The 25,231-nt window shown below is 39.5% G+C and overlaps 1 protein-coding gene and 1 pseudogene across 1 annotated transcript; one reads left to right on the forward strand and one right to left on the reverse strand.

The window, feature by feature from the left end:
• Positions 1-5,158: 5,158 nt before the first annotated feature.
• LOC149111283 (uncharacterized) lies at positions 5,159-6,408 on the reverse strand (annotated as a pseudogene).
• A 4,588-nt stretch (positions 6,409-10,996) lies between these two features.
• LOC110050820 (uncharacterized protein C19orf47 homolog) lies at positions 10,997-24,551 on the forward strand. The gene is made up of 9 exons (XM_089290935.1): positions 10,997-11,101; positions 11,207-11,264; positions 12,942-13,002; positions 17,469-17,549; positions 19,910-20,018; positions 20,848-21,028; positions 21,869-22,038; positions 23,047-23,198; positions 23,886-24,551. Exons 1-9 carry the CDS (start codon positions 11,089-11,091, stop codon positions 24,162-24,164), a joined length of 1,104 nt encoding a protein of 367 aa, XP_089147061.1. The 5' UTR covers positions 10,997-11,088; the 3' UTR covers positions 24,165-24,551.
• The last annotated feature ends 680 nt before the right edge of the window (positions 24,552-25,231 follow it).

A 25,231-nucleotide genomic window follows, 5' to 3' on the forward strand; every position in this document is an offset into this window, starting at 1 on the left:
TCTTCTTCGTTCGCCATGTTGCTTTAATTACCGCGAGGGCTATTAAGCCTCGTTTCGGTGCAACTTCCGGTTTTTTGCTGGAATCGGTGTATTCACAACTTTTTCAAGACTAAGGTAATCCCATGAAAAAATTATGATTGAGGCAATGTCCACGGTTAAATTCTCCTCCCAGGAATTTAGGGTGTCGTGTAAAAAGCAGAGAAAGGGAGGTGCCCCGGTTGTCTCGGTTTCGACCGGTCGCTAGCTAACTGCGGCCCCTGGATTTCTTATGAAAAAAATTTGGTAACCCGCCTAACACGTGACCTGCAAGACCAGCAGCAAGAGAAGAAGCTAAGTGTTTAAAGGTCTAATGCAGCGAAATTGGGATAATTTTTCTTTTTCCGAAAACCATACCAATATGAAGCAGAATCAACTCTTAAAAATAAGTCTTAACACCAAGATACAGCGATTTCCGAGAGCTTCGCGAAAACGAACCAGAAAAGACCGCGCTTGGAGTAGAAACAGATACCGTATACTGCAGCCCGTGAGCCTTCCCCCAACCCCTTATAGGCCGCCCGGTTAACCAAACAATACATCTGGTTATAACCCCCCTCCCCCGCCCGATATAAATCTCCCTCTAGTTTTCCTACAGTCGAACCTCCGGTTGCGACCACCTCTCGTAGGCGACCACCTCTCCTCGGCCACCAGTTTTCCAAAATACCAAAAGTTTCCCAAGTCAAATCGCTATATTTGGAACCTCTTGTAAGCGTTCACCTCTCGTAAGCGACCGCTACCACTTTTAAAGATTTTCTTTTGTTTTTAACCTCCCGTAAGCGACCAATTGACAGATAATAGAGGGAAAATTGGATAATAAGGTGTTGTAACATTATCGCACTCCTGGGTAGTGCAAGAAACGGAAATTTCCTTATGGGAAGTACCGGATTTTTTCTCGAATTTGACTTCTCGCATGAATGAAACATTTAAAACATGGGATTAGTCTCTGCAGTTACCATATGCTAATGAGGCAAAATCTGGACCCAATATGGTCTAAGCTCTCGTGAGCGACCAGGCTTGACATTTTGAGTGGTCGCTTACGGGAGGTTCGACTGTAGTTTTAATTCGTTTTATTCTGATCTTCAGTATATTTCGATGATCATAGCTATGTAGCTCGTTTCGAAACGTTTTTTTTTATGCCGATTAGAAGCCCCCTCGAATTTAAGACCCTCCATTTTTTACGCCCATCTAAAAGCCCTTTACAAAGTTGTATAAGCCATGTGTAAGCCCAGGATTTGTGACGCTGCGTTGTGACGTTGTGACGTTTCTCTCTTCATTCGCGAGGTGGGTTGTTATGTACATAGCCTTAATTGTTGCTATTTGTAAAACTTTCAATTCATTCAGTCTTGTGCTGTAAGGTTTGAAACTACATGTCTTTACTGCAAATCTACCAGCGTTCTGACACGAATGCCGTTCTCTGATTGGCTATGCCACTCACTATTCTGTTGTGGATAGTGAGTAGGTTCCCAGTAACCCATGAACGAGGTTGCTGTGACCACTGTGTAATCACACATGCGATCAGACACTATGATCACAGTGTGCTCACGCGTGAAAACGTTAACACGTGCGTGATCACGCACGTGTAAAAACGTTAACATTTGATCACGCATGATCGTGCGTGTGATCACACACGTGATTACATATGTTACAAAGGAGTATGAATAAAGGTAAACTCCCTTGCTTCAGGTGTGTGTTTCCTTGGTTTCCAAGAAGTCCCCAGCAAAAAAGTGTTGTGATCATTGTCCGTGATCACATGTGTGATCACGCGGAAAAACTTTTACATGTGATCACACACGTGATCACATATGACATATATGTGATCACATAGTTTACTCCTGTGATCGTGAATGCAGGTTCTGGTATTTCAAGAGTGATCACAGAGCTGAGCTGTTAAAGTGTGACCTCATTTTCTCAGATTTGGACTCCTTCTTGGTGTAGAGGACACAGGATAAGTCACAATAGAACACCCCCTCACAATTCTATTGTTTTCCTTGTTCTTTTGTCCTTTTGTTCTCTATTGTTTTAGGCCAACTCTGTCTTCTAAGAGCCATAGGTCCCCTGTGGAACAAATTTTGTTCCGTAGGATTAAGTCAGATATCAAAATAATTAAACTGATAACAACGACAGCAGCAACAACAAATTTAAGTTTTATTGTTTACGCTCGGTGGTAGAATATAAGCACACAAGATGCTATAGTAAAGAATTGGTTCATGCTAAGTGTGCATATATCGAGTTATGGATGCACACGAACACGAGAGAAGCGTAAGAGTTGCTCGAGGCGCAGCCGAGAGCAACTCCAGCTTCTTGAGTTTCCCTCCAAACTTCCCAAGTGTATTCATAACTCGATATACGCACAGCTAAAAGTATGAACCAACAACTTTTATTTTTGATTGACTATAAAGTTCTTATAATGCACGCCGAAGGAAAACAAAGGATCCTATTGACTGGTCAAAAACACGCCCAATCAGCAAAGCGACGGTTGAACGGAACGCTTCATCTGGTTTCTAAACTGAATTGTCAATGGAAAATTCGCTTCTTCGATTTACATGTAATTAAAATATAAGTTAAGCAAGTCAAAAATACCCGATGAAAATGTGGACCAACAAAGTCAAAATACTCGAGTTTTAGTAAACATCTTAGCTTGGCGAAAGTCAAAGGAATTCGTAGGGTTTGGATTATTTCCAAATGATGTTCACAATGCCGAAACTTTAACAAAAGGAACTCGCAGCTAAACTCGACGGAAATTTTGCAGCTAAGATGAAACTGCTCACGTCATGTTATATACGCACGGCCGTGTGTATATAGGGATTTCTACCATGATGGCTCAGTAGGAATTAGGTAGGACCAACGCGCGCTGTTATATCACGAATCGGCTGTTCTATCATGAAAGCCGTTCTCTGATTGGCTACGCTACTCACTATCTATTCTGTTGTAGATAGTGAGTAGCGACAGTGAGTAGAGGTGTGCCCTTGTTAACAAAATGACGGCCGCTTCTTGTCTTCTTCCTCTGAGAAGAGGATTTATTTAAAGTTTTGAACGAGTAGTAGATTTATACTAAAGCAATTAGATTATTCGCTCTCGATTTTTTTTGCGTGATAGTTGAGGAGGGCGCAGCTAAACTATCACGTCAACTTTCACGCGATAGAAATCTCGAGTTCATAATCTAATTGTTTAACCCTTTGAATACCAAACTTTCGCCAAAAAATACCGTTTTTAACCGTTTAGTCAGTTTTTTTAAGCTGCCATGACGATAAATAAGTCTAAGTTTTGCTAAGAAAGCTTTTTTTTTTTTACTAAAAGGGGAGATTTTTCGAGGATTGGGTACAAAATTGAGCAATATTTCAATTCCGGGCATGCGCATAAGCCAAAATTTGGTTACCTTTTGCGCTGCATGTTCTTTCTGGCTGCCGTGAAAAGTTGGATGTTAATTACGGGCGAAGCCTAGGAATGGACCTTGATCAATCATAGGCGTAATGGACCATCTTACCATCGTTTTTGCACCAAAACTGATAACGTTTTTCGATTTGCAACGTCGGAATGTCGTCGATAGCTAGACCTGACCATTGTACGGAAAGGCCTAGCCTAGTACAATTATCTGCTTATCAAGCTTAGGATTATCTGATGACATTTAAATTGATGACGTCACAAGTTGTACAAAGAGCACGACCATTAATTACGTATATATGCGTACTCGGTATTCAAAGGGTTGATAGACACACGAGTGGAAGTTTGGGGGAACAAGAAATGCTGTGGGAACACGAAGCGACAGGCGAGTGTTTTCCCAGCTTTTTGCGAGTTCTCCTAAACTTCATGTTTTCTACATGTTTTCTATTTCTTTTTGAAAATTCTACGCCCGCCCCCCCCCCCCCCCACCCAAAAGAGAACAACTTGTTTACTTTGATGATCATCAATGATTATGTCAACTACCACGCGATAGAAATCTCGAGCTCATAATCTAATCGGTTAAATAGACCAAGTTGCTAAAAAAAGTTCTTAGTCAGAAGAGGTTCTACTACCATTTGCGTCCATCCATGAAGTGTCACGAACAGTTACTTTTCAAGCGTTGAAGGTTTTGTCGATTATGTGTCACTTTTTACCAATGAAACGTTGACTGTACATGATATATGTCGCGAAAATTACAACGTTGGTGAGAGCTGCCTGTTCTGTTACTGTCTGTCAAGTAACTAGCATCATTGAATTAAGCCTGGTTTTCACTACGACAAAAACACAAGCATAAATTAAGCATAACGGTAGTGAGGCGGTAGTGGGCATGCGCAGAATGAATGGTGGATTTTCGCTTGTGCTTATGCTTACCGCAGCGCGTTCTTCCTTTCTCCCTTGACATAAGTACAACCACGCAGTTTTGCACACTGTTTACAGAAAACAACTTAACATAACATAAGATGGTTTACAATGATACAGAAAAAAAAAAATACAAATAAAAGTTAACTAGAAGAAACAATATTTAATTGTGTACAGTGACCAAAGTAGCCAATGAGCTTTCGAGTTGGCACTGGCCGCATGTTAAGAATAATTTAAATTAATGTTTACATTAAAGACGATATTATTATCCTAAGAGAAGAAAGACATACATAAATGCAAGTTAGAATAAAAGGAAAACAATGTCCTGCATATTGTAAAGCATTATCTTATATAGCTAACAGTTAAACTATGGTCAATTTTGAGTGGTCGATAGGAATCTTTTATACCGCTTTTTGAAGAGCATGTATGGAAAACGTTTAAGTTCTGGTGGGACAGATTCCTAGATTTTTATTGCGGACAATTTAAATGTAGATATACCATAATTAGTGCGTATTGATGGCTTAAAGAAGTTTTGATTTGCTCCATACCTGGTATTATATGAGTGAATCTCCTCACTACTTTTATTCTTGTGATTGTACTTATGTCGCAGTAAAACGGCCAGGATCTAGCGTTCCACAATTTGTGAAGCATAGGCTGTGCTTGTTTTTTGCTAGTTTTCTAAAATCATGTTAATAATCTGCATCTGATAACACAAGTATTCCAAACTCGACATGTGGCCTTTGTAGTCCATGGGCCAAGACCCCCAAAAGTGTTTTTTTTGTACCATGTGGAGGGACCAGTGCTATCACGTATTTTCTCAATCTGCAATAACTGAAGTCTATTTTAAGGTATGATAGCAAGCTTCTATCAGTAGCTTTCTTGCTCTAAACATGTGATAAAATGACGTCATCTAAACTGCCTAATGACCACGCATCCGGTTAACAGCTTCAGATTCTGAGCGATGTCCATTGTACAATTCTCTTCAAACAACATTTTATACATTTTAGGCCTAGCAGAATATGACATTGATTCAATTGCAAAAGAAGGAAATTTTTTTAAGGTTGTCTCGTTGCCATGGAGACGGAAATGGTCAATGAGTCCACAACTGAAATAAAAGTCACTGAAAATAAGGCTTTTCACTTCCTAATTTTAAAAAATAACAACTGCAATATACATTGTCAAAAAGTTCAATCATGTGTAGATCACTCTAGCACTGGCTTGGATTAACTATTCAGCTAATGAGTTTTAAATAGCTCCCTTAACGAGTCTCCTTTGTCCTGATATCATCCATACTGAAGCCATACCAGTACCAAACACATTGGAGACTTGTCCTTTTCGCGTCAGTCAAGCATCATTTTCACTTAAATGTAAACAAAGACTCATGTTTAATGTCAGACAAAAATAACAGCTAGGTTATTTTAAAGCATTTAGCGGTTGCCATGACAACCACAAACAGTTACTCGATACATTAAAAAGAGTACATCATTCGAAACTAAACCTTACGAATGTAAGAGTATGTATAAGGAAAGTTATTTCATATTTTTCCTATGGTTATGAGATTCTTACCTTTCGCTTTCTTCATCGTCATTGCCGTCAACGGATAAAACATCGCCGTCATCATCTGGCCTGTTTGTGCAATCTTGAAGCCGGCACATATCAGTACATTTCAACCCATTGACAATGCAGGAGCACGATGGAAGTTTGCAGGACCTACTGCACTGGCAAGATAGTAGTTCTAGAACAGCTTGCGGAGCTGGTTGACCACCCATCCAGTCTACGACCAGCTTGTCGTCCTCACTACACCAGCCAAATCCCACTGGTGATGGGATGGCTGGGCATCTTTGTAAACTTCGTCTCCAGACAGCAGCCTGGTAGTTTGCTCGTAGCGAGTGTTTGTGCAGCGTATCATTGCAGGGTGGCAGCTGGTTGGAATCAACGTCTCCTCTCTTCAAACAGAACAGTCAATATCGCAGCTCATTGATGTCGCTTGTCCCAGGGTTGCTGCGGTACATGGCACATGTAAATTTCTGAAGACTATGGTACAGGTGATCAGACATATTCCAGAACATATCCAAATGCTGGAACATCTCTTGAAATTCAGCATTTTGCTTTGCAATTCGATAACCTGCAACCTTTCCCCGTCCGGCAAAAGCACTAACAGTGTCGCACCCTGTGAATGCATGAAAGCTCGGCAGTGAACTGCATACACTTGCTCCAACCCTCTCAACTACTCTTGAGATATCGATGTACTTGACTCTGGTCTGTGAACCACTTTTAATGAATACTGAAGAAGGAATAAAGCTCTTGACGGCCAAAAGAAGTACCAACACATCAGTGTCTTCTGATACTATGACGACCGAAGCAAACCTCGATTTAGCTGCATGGGCTGCATGTAAGAGGATGCGGCTGTCAGCCTCCTCTTGGGTTGATTCGAGCTCACTGATAGGTTGCATTATTCCAGACAATAATTGGTAACATGTTTCGCCACACGTGACAACCAGAGTCTTTCCAGATAGCTTCTCTGTGTACTTTTCTTTCTTCCACTCGCTGGTTACAAACACTATGAAAGCTTGTTTGTTCTTTGAGCTACACAGGAATCTTCTCCACTGTTTAACCTTGTGTTCGGCTTGAATATTGCGGTATTCGCTTCCTAAACCGTCACCCCTGTTCTCTCTTTCGGCGTTCTTTATGGATTCTTCTCTGTAATCATCGAAGACATCAGTCCTGTCACTTGTTCCACCTTCGTTTAGAACTCTGCAAGGGAGAGTTTCAGCAACTGCCGCAAATGTCTTCTTATCACCTTTCAAATACTGGACAAGAGCCATCCCATCTATTACACATGCTGAGGGTTGGGGAATGGCATCTACTGCTTCGACATTTTTATGCAGTTCTTTAGCCAAGGACGCTTTGTTCGTCTGGTAAACCAGCATCTTGGAAACGCTTTCCGATCACTGACAAGAAAGTGCAAATGGTATGGAACACACCCATTCTCAACACAAGGTCATTAAACTGTGCCGTGTTTCCACTTTATCTCAGTAGCTTTAGCATACAGTGCCTGATCAAACACAACAACTATGCTTTGGAGGTTTAAAGTTTCCTTAATCTGTAGGGACTTGATGAGGACTTGGTACACAGCTGACATGTTCGTCGCTGGGGCATTGATTGTTGGAAGATAGCCCACGTTATCCTTGACAACTTCTTGGTTATTACGCACCAAAATATTGAAACCAGTCCAACCAGGAACAGATTGCTTCTGACTTGCATGAATGCGTACTAAAACCCATAGCAAGTTCTTTCTCCATGCACATTCCATGATTTGATTTAACTTGACCTCCACATATCCTCTAGTATGGGGCCCACAGCGCTCGCCGGCATTATAGATAGTACAGTTCCATCATCCACAGACTCGATACTTCTCCTCTTCGATTTCACAATGTCACAATTTCACAAGACAACCATCAAAATGCTGATTGTTTAGTTATGTAGCTACTTGTTATAGCTTTTATTGCGTTTTAAACACATACCGGCTTACAAACGACGAGAATTAATGATTAAGGCAACACAGTGCTGGGCTGTCGAGTCCATGTAGATCTCGAAGGATTGTAAGTTTTTATATAATTTGAGGTTCAAAATACCACTATATCGTCATAAAAATGCTTATTGTTTGGTTATACAGCTAATATTTTGTATATATTGTTGATTTCTAATCAGATCTCTACTTAAAGATTATCGAAATCAGTGAATAAGTCAAACGTACTTACCTGCCGTGAAGGTCGCCATCTTGAATTTCCCCACAATGCATTGCAACATTTGAAGTAATCCATAACTTACTATATCATCGCTTTTAAACAGGTAAATTGAAATTTGGTTCTTAAAAAATGATTTGTGTTCTTTCTTGTTGTATTTATGTGTGAAGACTATTTTTGATCCAGCTTAATATTTTTAATATGACTTTTGAAAACAAGCCTCGTTTTCATGCAAAAGCGAATTTTGGTGATATTTCAGCCAATAAAATATACAAGAAAGCTACTCTTTAGGGGTTGCTATCATAACATCTTGTAATCACCCGCAACTTAACTTCAAATTTGTCACACTCTCAGCTGGTCCCTCTGAGTGGTACATCTGAGAGGGTCTGGCCCATGGACTATTGCGCGTCCTCACAGTCTGAAAGTGAGCAAAGTTATGTTTTATCAGGAGTTTATATGGTTGTAATGAAAACTTGCTCATAATTTTAGGTTTAAAAAGAACTTTTTACATTTTGGCTGTTGCAATTATCCGGCAAACTGATTGATAATGGTAATGAGATTGAGTGGAGTCCAATTGGGTCTGTAAGCATAGGGTGATTAACAAAATCGGACGACCGCGAAGCGGGAGACGGTCCGATTTGTTAATCACACGATGTCCTGTTACCAATTAATCATAATTATTACAATTTCCTACAAAAGTAAAAGTTTCATTTCAAAAAGAGCTTTTAATACAGTCATTTTTAAATATCATAATTAAGATATGGAGAATAGCTTACAAAATGGCTGTTAAGTTTCTTTCAAAACGGTCACAGGAGACCGGCTAAACCTCCACAATTTTACAAAGTCAGGCTCTTGAATTGGTCACTCAGTGATTGTAATCAATGCTGTGATTAGTGGATTCAATGGAGAGGACTTAAAATGGTTGGCTCATGTAACTGTCCGATTACAGATGCCCGATTACAGCCAGCTGTCCGATTACACTGTCCGATTACAACTTTGCAGATTAATTAGGACAAAATACAGCAGTTTATGTACCAATCACATTTGAGGAAGTGTGCTGAGAACGAAAAGACTTGGTTGCCTGTGCTGATAACGACGCAAGTCTAAAATAAATAAGTAAATAGAAAGATAATAAATAAATAAATAAATAAATAAATAAATGGAAAGACAAATAAATAAATAAATAAATAAATAAATGAAATTAACGAAATTAAGCCACACCTAACTTTGATGTTTAAAGTTTATTCTACAGAATCCAGCAAGACAAAACAGCAATCGACGCGTCTGTCGTCCCCAGAGCCCGCGCGTTTCCAGTCAGCGAGGATCGAGGAGTCAGCTGCAGCTAGGAGTTAGCCGAGCTAGCTTGGGTCGCGGATGCGATGCAAAGTTAACGCGTACAGTCTATTGAAACGTCGAGTCTTCGGAATGGTTAGGAGCAGTGTTGAGGAAATTTAGTGCGCGAATTTACAGGAGTAAAAATGCAGTAAGAAGTGTATTAGTAAAACGAAACATAGAACTATTGATAACAACACCCATGGGGTATACCCTATAATAGCCTATACGGGGAGACTCTGTCTGAAAGGTGTTTTTTTTTTAGGCTTCAGGTATAAAAATAGGTAGGGATTTTGCAAGCTGGGGTATATGAAAGGATACGAAAATCTGTCATTTAGGTACAACGTGAACGTGAACTGAATAAATGATGATTAGTGAATAAAGATGGTGAATTTTAAGCTCGGTAATTAAATCTGAAAGGTGAATTGATCAACATGACACGAACGTGGGACAAAGAAAAAAATCTGAGTCCCCCACAGGAATCGAACCCATGACCTCCACGAACACCGATTTTTGCGGTTTTTCCCACAGTCCGAAAAAAAAGTTGCTGCAAACATTTTCTCCGTGAAAATTTACTTCGCTGGCGAAATAATATATAAAAACCTCACTTGTAGGATCTTATTGATGCCATTTATTTCAAACGGTTATTTAAATAAAACGATTAAATTGCTCATGGAACACTACAGGTGTAGCCGCTAAAAAAGTTTAGAGAAGAGGATCGTCTGAGAGACTGAGCCGGTTATTGTCAGCCACACTGGGGCAAGACGCAGTGACTGTAATAGAGTGACTGATTACCGCGTGGAAATGTTGTATTTCAAATAAACGTAGCCTCTTCCAGGCGTTCAGTTAGTTGGGGCGTAGTGCGAAAAACAGCGTGCGAAATAGGGGGATTAAGCAAACGACCACGACGACTGCTACGAGAACGTCAGTAAACAAAAGGTTTAATGAGAAAAGCAATGTGTACGTGCGTTATAAATCTTTGTACATTTGTTTGCCGTCCTCTGCAAAACAGCAACGTGAAATGACCAAGTTCTGGGTTGTCTACTGAACGTGGACGACGACGGCTAATTTTTCTTATTTTCATTTGGTGACTGAGCGATGTAATTGCATATTTAACCTGAGCACGTTTTTAGAGCCATTGGCGTACCGAAGAGATCTAGACAGTCGCAAATTTCGGTGGTAAAATTTAACTTCGTTTTCTACTAGGCGTCGTCCTCGGCGTTACTTAAGCTCTCTCCTGGGAGAAACGCGGCGAGAGAAAGCGAAAGCTTCTTTAGTTTCGCTTTCTCTCGCCGCGCTTCTCCCCCAGGGATTTTTTCGTACGCTGTTTTTCGCACTGCGCCCCAATTAACTGAACGCCTGGAAGAGGCTAAAATAAACGCGACTTAGTGAAAATTGCAAACACTGATTCCTAGCTTGAAAAGCCAGTCTTTCCCAATACCAAAATTAGTTCCCACAAACCTCAAGCAAATTGGCGCCGCAAATAATTAAATTCCTGCATAAATTTCCTGCCTTGTTTAGGCTACCCTAACACCTAAATGTAGCATATACAACGTAGTCCTTGAAATTTGTTTCCCGTGATTCCTGGTGATTCCCTGGATTATTTATCTCGTCCAAGCGTCGTTGATATATTACGTTCGATTCTGTTCTCGATCACTTTGATGATCCGTGGAAAATGAGTTTACAAGGTATGATCTGTCCTTATTGGTTAGTAGTGGATCTTCACACGCTATCATCTGTAGATTCTCGTTCTCCAGTGGTTTTAATAGTCGTGTAAATGTTTACTGTTCCAGTTACAAAATGGACGACATTTTTCACGAAGGCTGGTATACCAAGTGGTGCCGCGAACAAGTAAGCTTTCATTATAATGGGTAACCTTGGTAATCCATTAAAAGCTTGTTGGAAAGGGTTTTCATCAAGCAAGGAACAATATTGACAGAAAACAAGATTAAGAGTCAATTTGTAGAGTTGTGACTCAAATATTCGCCACGGTCGTAAACAAATGTTTCTCTATTGTTCACTTCGTTATTGCTTGGAAAACCATTGCATAGCCAGGGGTTTTCAAGGTTTAGCCCATTATGGTTTTATTATGAATGCACACACGTATCCAGAGTAACTTTTATAAGAGATTATTAAAGATGATATTTCATTTTACATGTACTGAAGATCCGACTTGTTAGGTTATGTTTGCGTTAGGCTTATTAACACTATTAACACTGTCCGCAAAGCCATACGTGTAACACTTGAGCAAATGGTCCCCTCTATACCACGGATTTATAATAAAACTTGTGAAGCCATTCAGATGTTAATTCATCTGATGCCGGTATTTATACACATAGATAAATTGTTTACTCTCAGCTAAGCTTTTTCTTAATACATGTAGCTCTGTTGTTCAAAATGCACCTAACCAGATAGCTCCTTTTGACATACTGTGCATGTATAATCTTGTGACCTCTTTTGCCTGTGTATATCCTGGAACATGCAGAGTCAACTCTTGTTATAGTGGACACCCTCAAGACTGTCAGTTGGTGTCTGTTATAGCAAAAGTCTGCAATGGCAGGGTGGGAAAAAAGGATCCAATTTTTGGTTGTAAAATGTCACATATATAATGTATATTGCTCTATTATAATACTCTTTCTAGATTACTGGGTTCTTTTAATTTGTGATACACATTTACTTTGACACATAATCATTTGATATAGGTCAAAATAGTGTACTTGAACTTGTATATTACAAGGCTACAGAATATGCCATTCAGTACAGCCAAGTTGTCTTTTGAGGAACAACAAAGTTATTAGTTTGGGACCAGATGAAGTCTTCTATGCTAACTCTCCCAAGTTATCTGGAGGAGTCTCCCAGATACGGACTGAATCTCCTGGTCTCCCGTATGGGTCACCAAATCTCCCAGACAATAAGAACGAAAGCACACATTATACATTTTCAGACATATTTTGGCCAATGGTTGGTATTTTGGGAGCAAAATTTTGCATATTTGATGCATTTTTTCCGGTTTGATTGGCAGAGCTCTCCTTTGAACAGCACGTTTTTTATGGTTGAAGATGGTAAAATTGGCGATTTCGCAGATTTGTTTTTTTTTTTTTTTTCTGGATTGGCATCTCTGTGAAGTGTCTGTAACTCTGTGATAGTGGGAGTTATTTACGTACCTATATAATGTAGCTTTGGCCAGGGATGGAGCCTTTGTCTGACATGTGTATTAGCAGGATGTCTGTCATGATGGGGTGTCTGCAAGGCAACAGTTGATGGAAGCCAGCTGCACCAAAACGCTTGCCCACAGCTTGCCTACTTTGTTCAGATGGATATAAATGCATATGTTTCATCTCTGTTGTCTTCATGTATTAAATTGTATTTACAGCATTTCTTTAACTACAAAATGTATGCCATAACAAAATTAATTGCTGCTCTCTATCCCTCTCTAACAAAAATATTGTATTACTTTTACACTTATTATGAAGTTCACGACTTGTGCTATCTTACAGTAACCATGCTTTCTTGCAATTTTTTCCACAGTTATGCCGTGATATTTTATGACCACAGAATACAGGAGGACATGCTGCCAGATTTAACAAAGGTTTGTCACAACTGTGATCTTGATGAAATTAGCAAAAATATTGTTGTTATTTCTGAAAGTCAAACATGATCACCCCTTCAGAAATATTTGTTGGTCCCTCATTCTAAATGATCCTGTGCCCCAGAAATAATGCATATGTACCAGAAATAAGATAGCATAACGTCTTCCCTTTCTTTGATGAAAAAGAGAGCTTGGGATTAAAGAAAATTATCAGTTTTTTTGAAACACAGTCACAAAGTTCCTTAACATAATTAATGTTCCTTAACATAGTTGTTGAAATAAACACGTCAATAACTCTGGTTATATGACATGACTGCTAGCTCCAGAAATAACACATACCGCAAATGGAATGTCATAACAGGGTAGAGGAGAGAAGGGGGCAGGTAAGACCCTCACTCATTAATAATAATAATAATGATAATAATAATATTTAGTGAGGGAATCCAACTCGCGAAAGGCAGTTTTCAGTGGAGCCCTCCTAAATAAAAATCACCTAAAAATGACATAAGGGCAATTCCACATGAGACATCTAAAAAGTGAAAATTTTCATATCCTATTCCCCTTATTTAAACTTATACTAGCAGATAGCTAATATACTGAGCTGTTTAGAATTACCAACTTTTTGCACTTATTGACCACACCCACTCGCTGGGAAGCTTTGGAATTTGGGATATTTGAATACCATTATTTTGAAAATTCTTGAAGGGAACATAAAGAAAGTAATTTGAAAACACTACCATTATCTACAAAGTCATTGGGGTATGTATGGTTAGAATTAACCTTAAGCAATCATGGGGCTATGAATAATTTCCCATGTACTTGACTTATTCTGGGAAAAAAGTATTTAATTTGTGTTGCGGACATTACGTAATGTCCGCAACGTTAAGGCTTTTTTTTTCAATTTTTGAAAAGGATTTACACTACTTTCAGGAACTATTCAAGCTGTTCTTTTAGTTTGATATTAGCATTATTTTAGTGAAAAAGGTTGGCCAGACAGGTTTTCTGTGTCTAGAAATTAAGGTGGCTAAAGCGTTGCGGACATTACATTACGGACACAACAAAATCTTTATCTTACTTTTATGACAACTAATAGAGCTCTGAAAAGAATATGATTTATTTTAAGTATCATTTCCAACACCAAGCAATTCAAATGAACCTTTTTCATTTTAAAGAATCAATGTCAATGTTAAATACTATGACTTAAATCAGTGTCAATTACCAATAATATTTATCATAACAGCACAATCAAGCTAAAAGTTTTATACCAAATGTTTTCAACCAACAGTTGCTTGATTAAATTCAAAAGCTTCAAATTGAGCATGCTCAAACTGGTTTGTGAGCATGCTCTCTGGAAGAAGGCCACTGACAAACTGCAAATCTTTAGCTTTCCTGTTCTGACAAAGGCAGCACAAAGAGCAAGGAGTAAAACTTGAATTCAAGAACAAAATTATAGCAGTTGCCTGAAGTTAGTGCATTTTAGGTTTATTTATCTTAAAAGCTTCAGATTAATAATTGAAAAAGCACAGTTTATTAATTTTTTAGAGAAAAAAATACAGTCTCAAAAACAAAAAATGTCCGGTCAATTTTCATGCCTCTCAGTATAGTAAAAGAAATCAGATTTTATAAGTCTTTAAAATATAATTTCATGCCTGAAATACAGTTTGACTGTGTAGTGTCAGCTGTAGCAGATTTGTACACAGAAAATGAAGAAAAGTAAGTTATTTGTAGCTTTATTTCATAACATAAAACACTCTAGAACATACAAGAATACCCAGCAACATCAAGGCTCATTTAAAGTATCTTCCCAAAAATGTAATGTCCGCAACAAATTCTTTGTAATGTCCGCAACATCAATTTTTGTTTATAGAGTCAACAAATGAATGCCAAGTTGAATTTTTTCATAGCATTTGGAAAATTCGTCATTAAAAGTGCTCAATTTACATTTTATGTCCTTCTCAAGTCTTTTCAATTCACAGGAAATTCAATTTTAGGAAAGGCACTTGAATAATGTGGTTGTTTTTTGCTGTAATGTCCACAACAGACCTTCTTCAGTTCACGGCTCAAAGGTCTTGTGAGCAAATTATTTTTTTCCTGGAGAAAATATAAGGGGTCACTAAAGTAATTCAATGCACAAGTTTCAGCAGCTTAGTTGGCTGTATAAAGGTTTGGCAGGAGTTTCAAATTCCAATTTTTGGTTCTAAATGTAATGTCCGCAACGTGGAATCACCCATAAATAAGAGTTACCTAATAAATTACTACAAGCTAAAATAAATAAGAGTAAAAAAAGTTCGTATTAGTTAAAAAGTTAAAATTCTAAAGATTAAAATTAGCTAAAATCATTCAAAAAAGTTTTCATAAAAATTCAGGTTTTTTTTTGCAGTTTTCATAAAAATTCTTGCAACATGGCGTCAAGTATCACGGGTTTACGGTGCTCCCGCTATTTTTGCTTTTTACTCCTTATATATGTTGTCCTCTTCACTTTTTCGCCTCAAATACCACTACTTCCAACCCAACGCACCGATAGCAGCATTTTACATGTTGCCAGGGATGTTAGCCAGCCAAAAGTGTATGATTTGCAACTTTCAAGGAGGTCGATTAACTCTTGCAAGACGTCGCCATCGCTAACAAACAGGGAACTCGCTGTTGCTAGCTGCTGCTTAGCACGTTCAGCGTCGTTCACACTTCTACTTATTTCTCTTGCCGGCAACGTCTCACTAAATCCTGGCCCTGTTACACCACCAAGTCTTTCTGTGAGAGATTTTACTCAGTGTTGAGGACTAAAGATCGCACATTTAAATATAAGAAGTTTGTATCCCAAACTGGACTCGCTAAAACTTTGGTTACTAAACCAGCCTCTTGATGTGTTTACTTTATCAGAGACATGGCTTAAACCATCAATCACTGATAGCGAAATCCAGATTCCTGGCTATTCTTGTGTGAGATCTGACCGACTTCATAAAGCAGGAGGAGGAACTATGGCCTATGTTCGAGATGGTATTCCTTACCGACTTAGAACAGACATTGTTGCTTCGTTACCTGAATCCTGTGTCACTGAAATTTCTCGACCTAAATGCAAGAAATTGATTATCTGGACAATCTACAGAGCGCCTGACACAAACTTTGAAACTTTTATTGAAGATTTAAATAGATCTCTGTCTTCTTTGACCGATAAGAGTGAGTTTGTTTTGCTCGGGGACTTTAACGTTAATTTTATGGACGCTAAGATGAATAATGATAAGGCCAAGAAACGCAAACTTCTCAAGGTGACAAATTCTCACCATTTAGACCAACAAATTAATACACCAACAAGAATAACGGAGAAGTCATCAACACTTATTGTTCACCTATTGTTTACCTACACTTCTCATCGCGTTATTGACAAAGGCATCATCTCATCACCTCTGAGCGACCACTGTTTAATCTTCTGCGTGATGAAATCAGGTGTTCCTAAGGCACCTGGGAGAACCATTGAATGCCGGTCATACAAACACTACTCAAACCAGGAATTTCTCAAAGATCTTAGAGACATTGACTGGGACCAAGTGCTAAACAAAGAGGACATTGATTCTGCTGTCGGTTGTTGGAACAAGCTCTTTACAAACGTAGCTGACAGCCACGCTCCGATAAGGAAATCAAGAATTAAAGGAGTTCATTCTCCATGGATGAATGCAAGGTTATCTGAAGCTATGCACCAACGAGATTTTTACCATCGCAAAGCCCTGAAATCAAAAGCTGCCCACCACTGGTCGCGCTATAAAAAACTGAGGAATTATGTAAACAGGGAGATAAAGAGGTGTAAATCGGAATACTGTACCACTCTCATTACCGAAAACAAATCAAATCCAAGTGCATTATGGAAAACTCTTAATGACATAACATCTTGAAAGGAGAGAACTCCCATATCCTGCATCAAGGCAGACGGTGTTCAATACTTTGACCGCAAATCTATATCCAAGATCCTCAATGACCATTTCTCAACTATAGGAACTAAACTAGCTCAAAAACTCAAGTCTTACAGCTCTTTGTTTTTCTCAAAGTCTCCGGAAAACTTCCATTCACTTCAGAAATTTGTTCTTGAGCCAATTGCAGAAGACTTCGTTCTCCGTCTGACATTCACCATGTCATCGACATCTCTGCTGATTACACTGTAGGTAACAATAACAGGCTTTACATTCAACTTAGACAAAATTTTTTGAGATGGACAAACTACTAATGACAAACTCTGAGACATGGTAACCTACAGAAAATGTTGTACCCAGAAAGAAACTTTATTTACAAAATTTTTATTTTCATATGGAAGTGGTTCACAGATAATATCATTGAGAGCCAGTCTGTATGCAGGTGGCAATGGCAACTGGCTCTACAATGTAATAACATTTCCCTTTGATTTTAACAATTTAGAAGACATTAAATTCACAAAGAAGTGTTTCTTTTTTTTCATAACATATCATTAATTTTTATTCTAGGAGATATTACGAGACATGGGGATCACCATAATGGGGGACATCATTGCCATTTTAAGGCATGGCAAAGAAGTTCATGCTCAGGTATTAATTTGATTTTATTAATTTTCAAGAACATATCAATTTTAGTTTTTAATGAGTAATTCCAGTGCTGTTACATACGTGTAAATTTGTAAAGCAAATTTTAGAGGTTTTGTGTTTGATCTTGAACATTATCCTATTGGGTGCATTACTTTGGGATGAAAATTGGTCAAGATCAGGCTGGATCAGTGATCCAAGGTCACTTGGATCATGATGCATCAAACAGTGAATCCACTTTGGGCAAGGATTCATCGGTTCCTTTGATGTGCTATAATCTGAGTGATCTTGTATCAATGAGCGTAGCTAGTCTGGTTCATTTCAGAGAAACACATGTATACCTTTGCCATATCCTGTTTGGGAAAGGTATGTCCCGGTAATTTCCTAGTCTGGGTGAAAAGACATCTGTCTTGCTATCCTCAGTTCATCCATTTCAATTAAATCTATGTATGTTTGTCTGTCTGCCCTTCTGTAATGTATACATGTAGACTGTGTGTCTGGATTCAGGGAAGCTCCACTGTGTAGTATCTCTGATTTGTTGTTGCGAAGGTTTCTCTCATGAGGAATGAACTGCATACACAAAGAAAGTTATTTTATGAGGGGGGGGGGGGGGGGCATGGAGGAGTAGAGAGCCCATTGGGGACTCCCATGTGAAAAGGTCAGGGATGCTACATGTAGCTGGAGACCAATCTGGGTGTGGCTCAAGCCTTATCTCACACCTAAAAGGTACCACTTTGAAATGGACAGGGGGAATTTTTTAATTATTTCTTTGAGAGCAATCCTAAAAGATTCCTTGACAGCTAAAAAATATAATGTACATGTACATGTAGTGGCACTTTCTAGTGAACACACTGCATGTAAGTGTGATGAAATCCATCCTTGATATCCCCTAAACAAGACAACAAGCATCCCCTACCTTTTTGACATGGGCGTCCCCCTCCTGGGGTGTAGAGTTGCTTCTACAACCTTGGGCTTCGAAAAGAGAAGGTGTGTCTGAAACTCTTCAGCTTCTGTCAACAGCGCTGGTCTCTGTTCAGGTGTGTTATTATGTACCAGTAAACTGATTTTGGCAAACTACTGTCAGTTGCACAATTAGACAAACTGAGAGAACACGGTTTTTATTTGTTCCATTACCCACACTACCAGAGATTTCGATTGAGGTTGGAGGCTGTATTTTGCATTTCTTTCTTTTCTTGGCCAAAGCACCCCATAAATGTTTCATAAAGTAGAGCATAAGAGCTAACTACAAAGACTAGCACCTTATTCTTTTTTGAGAATCAAGAAATATATACTAGATTTTTAATCTGGTTGTCAGTTGATACAATGGAGAGTGTTTTTGTTGCCTTCCCCCCTCCCAATTACTGTATTAATTAGTGTCCATGCTCATTTCATATTTGAAAGTTTTGGGAGAGTTTTAGTGACAATCTTTATCTCATCTCTTAACGATGCTGGAAACAGCATTTTTGAGAGTTCTATTTGAAAAATTTTCTTGGGGGTTTGCCCCAGACTCCTCTTCAGGGTAGTGCTTTTGGTGTACACAACCAGCCTCGCAGTTCTCAATCCACACAACGGGAAAAATGTTGACTTCTGGGATCTGGAACTTTCGGGAAGAAATCCCATACTAAAGAAAGCTGTCGAAAACCCTGCCTTTCATGTCCATGTCTACGTCAGCAGCACCTGTTGACTGGTCCTTAACTGACTTAGTTTATCTGTACGTACACTGTAATTTAACATACTCCTAAGACCAGCATTCGTTAGACCGCTACATTTTATTTATTTATTTATTACAATTTACTCCATACAATGCGAATACATTATGAATTATTAAGATAACTAACTAAAAACAAACAAACAAACAAACAAAAAGCAGTGGAGAAGGAGACAACCAAAAGTGCAATGGCACCATACTGGGGATGTCCCCACTTATTAAAATACAGTCCCCACTTATTAAAATACAGTTGACCACTGGCCAGTTTATTGCCAGGTTTTTGCAGTAGTGTGGTATTACCCATTGCACTGTACATACCATGCACATGAGAGGAGAAAGGTACTTACACACAAGTTAATTTAGGGCCTCGTCCAAAACTGCAACGTAAAGACCGCAGCCCATGTCAAGCACAAACTGTTGTTGAGTATGACACTACACAGGGTCCCACTACATCCAGGGAGACCAGTTATTCTCCTGGAGTTATTAGTGTAGTGCTTACCCTGTGAGACAGAGATTCCCTTCTCAGTTGTGCTCGGTGAGAGATGAGAGGTTTCATCTCATCTCACCGAGCAGAACTACAGAAATGAATCTCTGTCTCTCAGGGTATCTAGTGTTTTGCTATAATAAGATCTAATATGTGCTATTTTCCCATTTACAGAGTGAACGAGAGAAGTCAGCAAAGGAGATGGTGGCTGTTACTGACGCTTCATCTGTGTCATCCTCTCCTGGCAATCAAACTCCCACTGGGTCAAAACGCAAATCAACAGGTAGGATCAAAGAGTTTAATTTATGATTTAAATTACCCGCATTGAGAAAGGTTTTTACCTTCATAATCAGTTTTATTATATAGACATGAGTGTTTTTACGGGAAAATACGCCACTTGTAAAATTGATACGAAAGTAAACCCTGGACCATATCCTAACTAGTAAAGGTATTGATGACGTCATTTCCCAATTTTTCACAGTTGTTTGTGTATAAACAGTCTGTTTGTCTAAATTATAAAAGGAAAATCACGTGGTAGCTTAAAGATGTGAGATTTATTTACTGCTGTTAAAAACAATATTTTACTGACCCGCTGCCCTCGTTCGTAAAATCCCCTACCGCTAAGCCATTCACAGGACATGGAATTTTGTGCACGTTATTTGCACAAAAATTTCCGACGTTTAATTTTCGGACACTTTTTATCTCATTTCGGACAAACGTTTTGGACACTTTGCTGAAACATACTGATAACTAATTAAAAGAAGATTTACGCGTAAAAAAAAAAAAAAAAACACGAATTAGACTTAAACAACAGCTGTGAAAATGATAATTTATCTGCTCCCACAAGGTTTTACAGATACACCGACGAGAGAAAGGCGCAAATTCTATCAAACCGTTACATATTATCAGCAGTGTATCAACTAGAATCCTTCCAAAAAGGAAACTAAAAGCTTTGGAGCTTCTTAAAAGTTTTATACTGTACTGTAAAAATTTCAGACGATTTTATTTTCGGGCACTTTTTTGTCCGAAATGAAAATCGTCCGAAAGTTTTTGCATGTGATGTATGACATTTATCACAGTTCAAGACACAATCTGATTTTCTTGCATTTTAGCTGCCAGTCGCATGGTGGATCACTGGATTAGCAATCAGAGAGTACAGAGTGGAACGAGCAGTCCTGTACAAGATGCTGAATCAATATCACCATCCCCGGCCAAGAAAAATCTCAAAATTCAAACAACCGTGTCCAAAGACAGGCCTCGGACAATCGGCAGTCACAAAACATTATCTCAAAGGTATGTTGCTTTTTATTTTAGAGTCAGAGCCGTTTATTTTCGAGCATTTTACCAATTATATTGAAGCAATGAATTTATTCAGCGTGGATCTGGGAAAATTCGCATACGTGTGCCTTGTTCAGGCATTCTCGCAGCACTGGAATTAAGAGATGAAAAGTAGAGAATTAGCTCTGAGGTCATTTTAAAAAGTGGTAAAAAGTAACACAGTTACACAGAACTTATCTCCCTCTCAGCCCGCCGTTAAGGAAAAAGGGAACTACACAAGACAAAGAAAAAACCCTGCCGAGCTCAAAATACATTTTCTTTACCTCACGTGTACCCCCCCCCCCCCCCCACCAATTTCCTTTTTAGAGCTACATATAACAATTAGCAAGTACCTCAGAAAAAATTTTCATCTTGCCTTCTTAGTTGGGACGCAGCGCGAACAACGAGATTTACCATCCTCGCTCTTTTTTCCACTCTGTGTTCTTCGTGCCAACCCCGTTCCGGCTTTGCGCTGTGGTCCTTACCCTATGCGAAAGCGAAGAGGTTGGCGACCCACCCTCTCACCTAACGATTAAGTCGGGCTTGATCCAACTATCCGCTTCTATTTTCGCCTGGTCTTGGGCTTGTCCCAGGCCAGAGCGATTCCCCATAACTCATTACCACGTCATTAATAACAATACCCAGGGTAGAATATTACATGTACATTGTTAAAGGTGTTCTGTTAGCTCGGGAGCACCACCGGGAACGAGGAGAAAAAACTTGCAACATGCTTTGCTACAGCTGAACAAGCACGCCCTAAACAGGGTAGCGTGAGCGTACAGCCTTCGTCACAAGAAAATTTTTTTTCTTTTTTAGGTTTGGTGGTAAAGATGCAAAAGTGACCATCTCTAGCACACCAAAGTTAGCTGTGACGTCGCCAAAATCGCCGGACGAGCAGACATTGAAGGTAAAAATGCCTCAAGGATCTACTGAACGAAGCAAGAAGCTGATTGCCAAGCAAAAACAGGCCGCTGCTACAGCTGCAGGTAGATTTGAACCTTAATTTTGTTACAAAATAAAAACACACACCTTTGGGCTGCTTGGCCATGTATTGTATTTTCTCAGCAAGACGTTTAGTAAATAAGCGTGTGTAAATACGAGAAAAAAAGATCGAACGTTGACAGATAACGCTGTTGTCAGACAGAAGCTTGTAACCTTCACTGTGAGATACACTCAGGCAGGGTCCACACTACACCGGAGGAATTTGAAAACGCAGCTTTATTTCTACGGTAAGGCCTGCCGTCCACACTAATCCGTCACGAAAACGGAGCTTTTCGAAAACGCTCTTCAAACCGGAGGAATTTGAAAACGTCGGCTTTTCGTTTTCGTGTGGATGGAAAACATTTTGAAAACGGAGCTTTTCAAAAACGATGACGTCACGACAATCACGTGATTTCCCTGACCGACTTTTCGTCAAACACAAATCCAAAACGACCGGTGATTGTTGCGTTTTTAAATTCCTCCGGCGTAGTGTGGACGGAAAACACTTGATGCGTTTTCAGAGTAAAACCTACGTTTTCAAATTCTTTTGACGAAGTGTGGACGGGGCGTTAATCTTACTAAACGTTCGTGAACATCCCTCCAGCTGAACATGTAAAAGCAACAGTCCATTCCAAATATGAAAATGATAAAAAATAACTGCGTTTTTACGAAACGAAAGGTTTACGAAATGTTCCACAAAAAAACGTTTGCAGGCGTTGCGAATTTCGAGATGCGTACAAATTTAGGGCGCTTTCCATTCAGCCAAATATTTCGAAATGGGGTTCAGAAAATCAAGAAATTTTTGGATTTCCAAAAAGCGAAGCACTCAACCGAAAATTTCGGAAATTCTGGGAGCAGAATCAAATGGAATGGAAATTCCCGGCAAGAATGAATATCTGAAAATTTCGGAATACTTCGCTAGGTATTGGCCTTCGAGAGCAACGGGGAGAAAGAGCCTATTGTTAGGCGAATTTTACCAGTGTTTATGGTTTGTATTTTCATTTTCATTTCAGTAAACAAAGCGAAAGTGATTAAGAGGCAGTCGGTTTTTGATCGCCTGGGAAATGAAAGCCCTCCGTTGAAAGAGAGTCCCAAAGAACCAGAAAAGAAGACCGAGGTTAAAATGTTGAAACCTCTGAAAACAAGTGTTACGGTACAGTTGAAGGTAAGAACTATTACCTTATGGGTGACTTTTGGGATTAACGCCACCTTTTTGCATTTGAAGAATGGTATAGGATGGCTAAACAGACTTCCTTATATCTGTTAGTGCGCCTATCACGAATCTTGTGCACCCAGTACGTAAGTCCTTAAGGCCGGATTCAAATAATTGTAATCCGATACCTCGCGTTAAGGTCGAATGTGTTTATCAAACACTTGACCATGAGGGCCTGGCTTATTTGAGAAACTTTAGAGTTCATGTCGCTGCTCTGCGCAACAAGTTTCTTTAAAATTTTTATTACGATTTTTGTCGTGTCTACAAGCAGGAAAAAAGGCAGTCAGACTGAAAGAGTAAAAGTCTGCGTTAGGCCAGTGGCCCATCAGACCGGAGCTTAACCCGGTTTCTGTAGCATGAAACGACTAGGAATATTTCTACACCCCGCCCTGGATCGGATGCTAGTCCATCGCAGGGTTACCCCCAGCATTAAGTTCGCCGGTACCCAGTTATACACCTGGGTGGAGAGAGGAGCTGTGAGAGTGAAGTGTCTTGCCAAGGAAGACAATGCAATGTCCCCGGCCGGGACTCGAACCCAGACCGCGCGATCCGGATTCCAGCGTGCAAACCATTACACCACCGCGCCTCCCCAGAGTGAAAGAGTGAATTAAACATAAGTATGTTTTTATTTCTTCCTAGGATAAAGCACAAGGATCAGTGTTCAGTCGTCTTGGTGGCTTGGCAACGACCCCAGAACCAACAACAATTCAAGCAGTGAACCCAAGAATTCGAATCTCTTCAGGCGACAAGGCTCCTGGCGCGATTGACTACACAAGTCACAGTGTACTCCAACCGGTTAAACGAAAAGGAGAACCAGCTAAACCGGTCAAACCAGTAAAACCGGTCAAGAGATCCATAGGGCTTATGTCAGATGGAGACGAAAAGTCCGTTTTTGCGCGCCTGGGTTCGAAAGTGTAAACTTGTTTCAACTGGTGTTGTGAAACGGAAATGCAATATCATAATATTCCGTGTGGAGTATGATGCGGGCTTTTATTGGCGCTTGTCGCTGCTACACGAGGTTAAATTCTTATCGAAGTGACTGTTCATTTTAGCAGAGTTATAGCGTCGTTATTTTAACTGATGGTTTGCGCTTTCTATCAGGAAATCCTCGTCGCTCTACACTATAGCTCGAATTCTCCCACGGGTGAGTTTGTTGAGTCGGAAATGCCGAATTCTATTAACACTCCCGGGACAAAAATATTTTGTTGTTTCAAACGAAATGACTCTTCGTTCTTACATAGCGCGAACTTTTAATGTTACCGAATTCTAGTTACAAGAAATATAATAAAACTAAGGAAAAAGCAATTTGAGTTGACTTATAAATATGGAGCACAATGGCAGTTCCCGGCAGCCATATTGGTCTCCCCAAAAAACGAACCGGCAGTCGCTTTGGTGTACCAAACCAATTCTGTGGGAGTTGAACTCTTTCCTTTTGTTCCAATAAATTTGCATGGCTGCATCGAAATACTGGGGTCTGATTGGCTGTCAGCAGGTTCTATTTAGCATCTTACTGGTCAGTTTACGCGTCATGCTTTCTATTATTAGACAGTGCGCGTCATTTTTGTGCGCTGCTTCAAGACAGTTGCGCTTTGATGCGAAATAAAGCTAAACAAGTATAACAGTTGTTTGAAGTACGAGTAACCTGATCCTGTACTGACTTCAATATCAAATTTTAAAAACTGTAACTCGGGTTTTCTGCTTGTTTTCGGCATCGATTAATCTCGAACTCCTTCCCAAAAGTGCTATCGTACAAGAAGCAGTTTTAATTCTAAATTGTAGTAAAATCAAACACCTTGCCCAGCTATCAATAACTAAGGATTAAATCACGTTGGAACCCCGTTCATTCGGTCATCAACGGGCCACAAAATCTGGCCGTATTGAACGGACCCTTTCAATAAGGAAATGACCGACTGAGCTTTTTTCGGGCCAGAATGAAGTGGCCGTATTAACGAGGTGGTCGTAAGGCGGGGTTTTACTGTACAGAT

This window comes from Orbicella faveolata, unplaced genomic scaffold (assembly GCF_042242905.1).
Source record: "Orbicella faveolata isolate gen_17 unplaced genomic scaffold, um_ofav_v1 contig_24, whole genome shotgun sequence".
Lineage (NCBI taxonomy): Eukaryota > Metazoa > Cnidaria > Anthozoa > Scleractinia > Merulinidae > Orbicella > Orbicella faveolata.

What these genes read in the sequence shown, in the direction of transcription:
- LOC110050820 (XM_089290935.1), top strand. An exon ending in TGCTGCCAGATTTAACAAAG is followed by an intron (nt 13,003 to 17,468) that starts GTTTGTCACAAC and finishes TTTTTATTCTAG; the next exon opens with GAGATATTACGAGACATGGG. An exon ending in GTCAAAACGCAAATCAACAG is followed by an intron (nt 20,019 to 20,847) that starts GTAGGATCAAAG and finishes CTTGCATTTTAG; the next exon opens with CTGCCAGTCGCATGGTGGAT.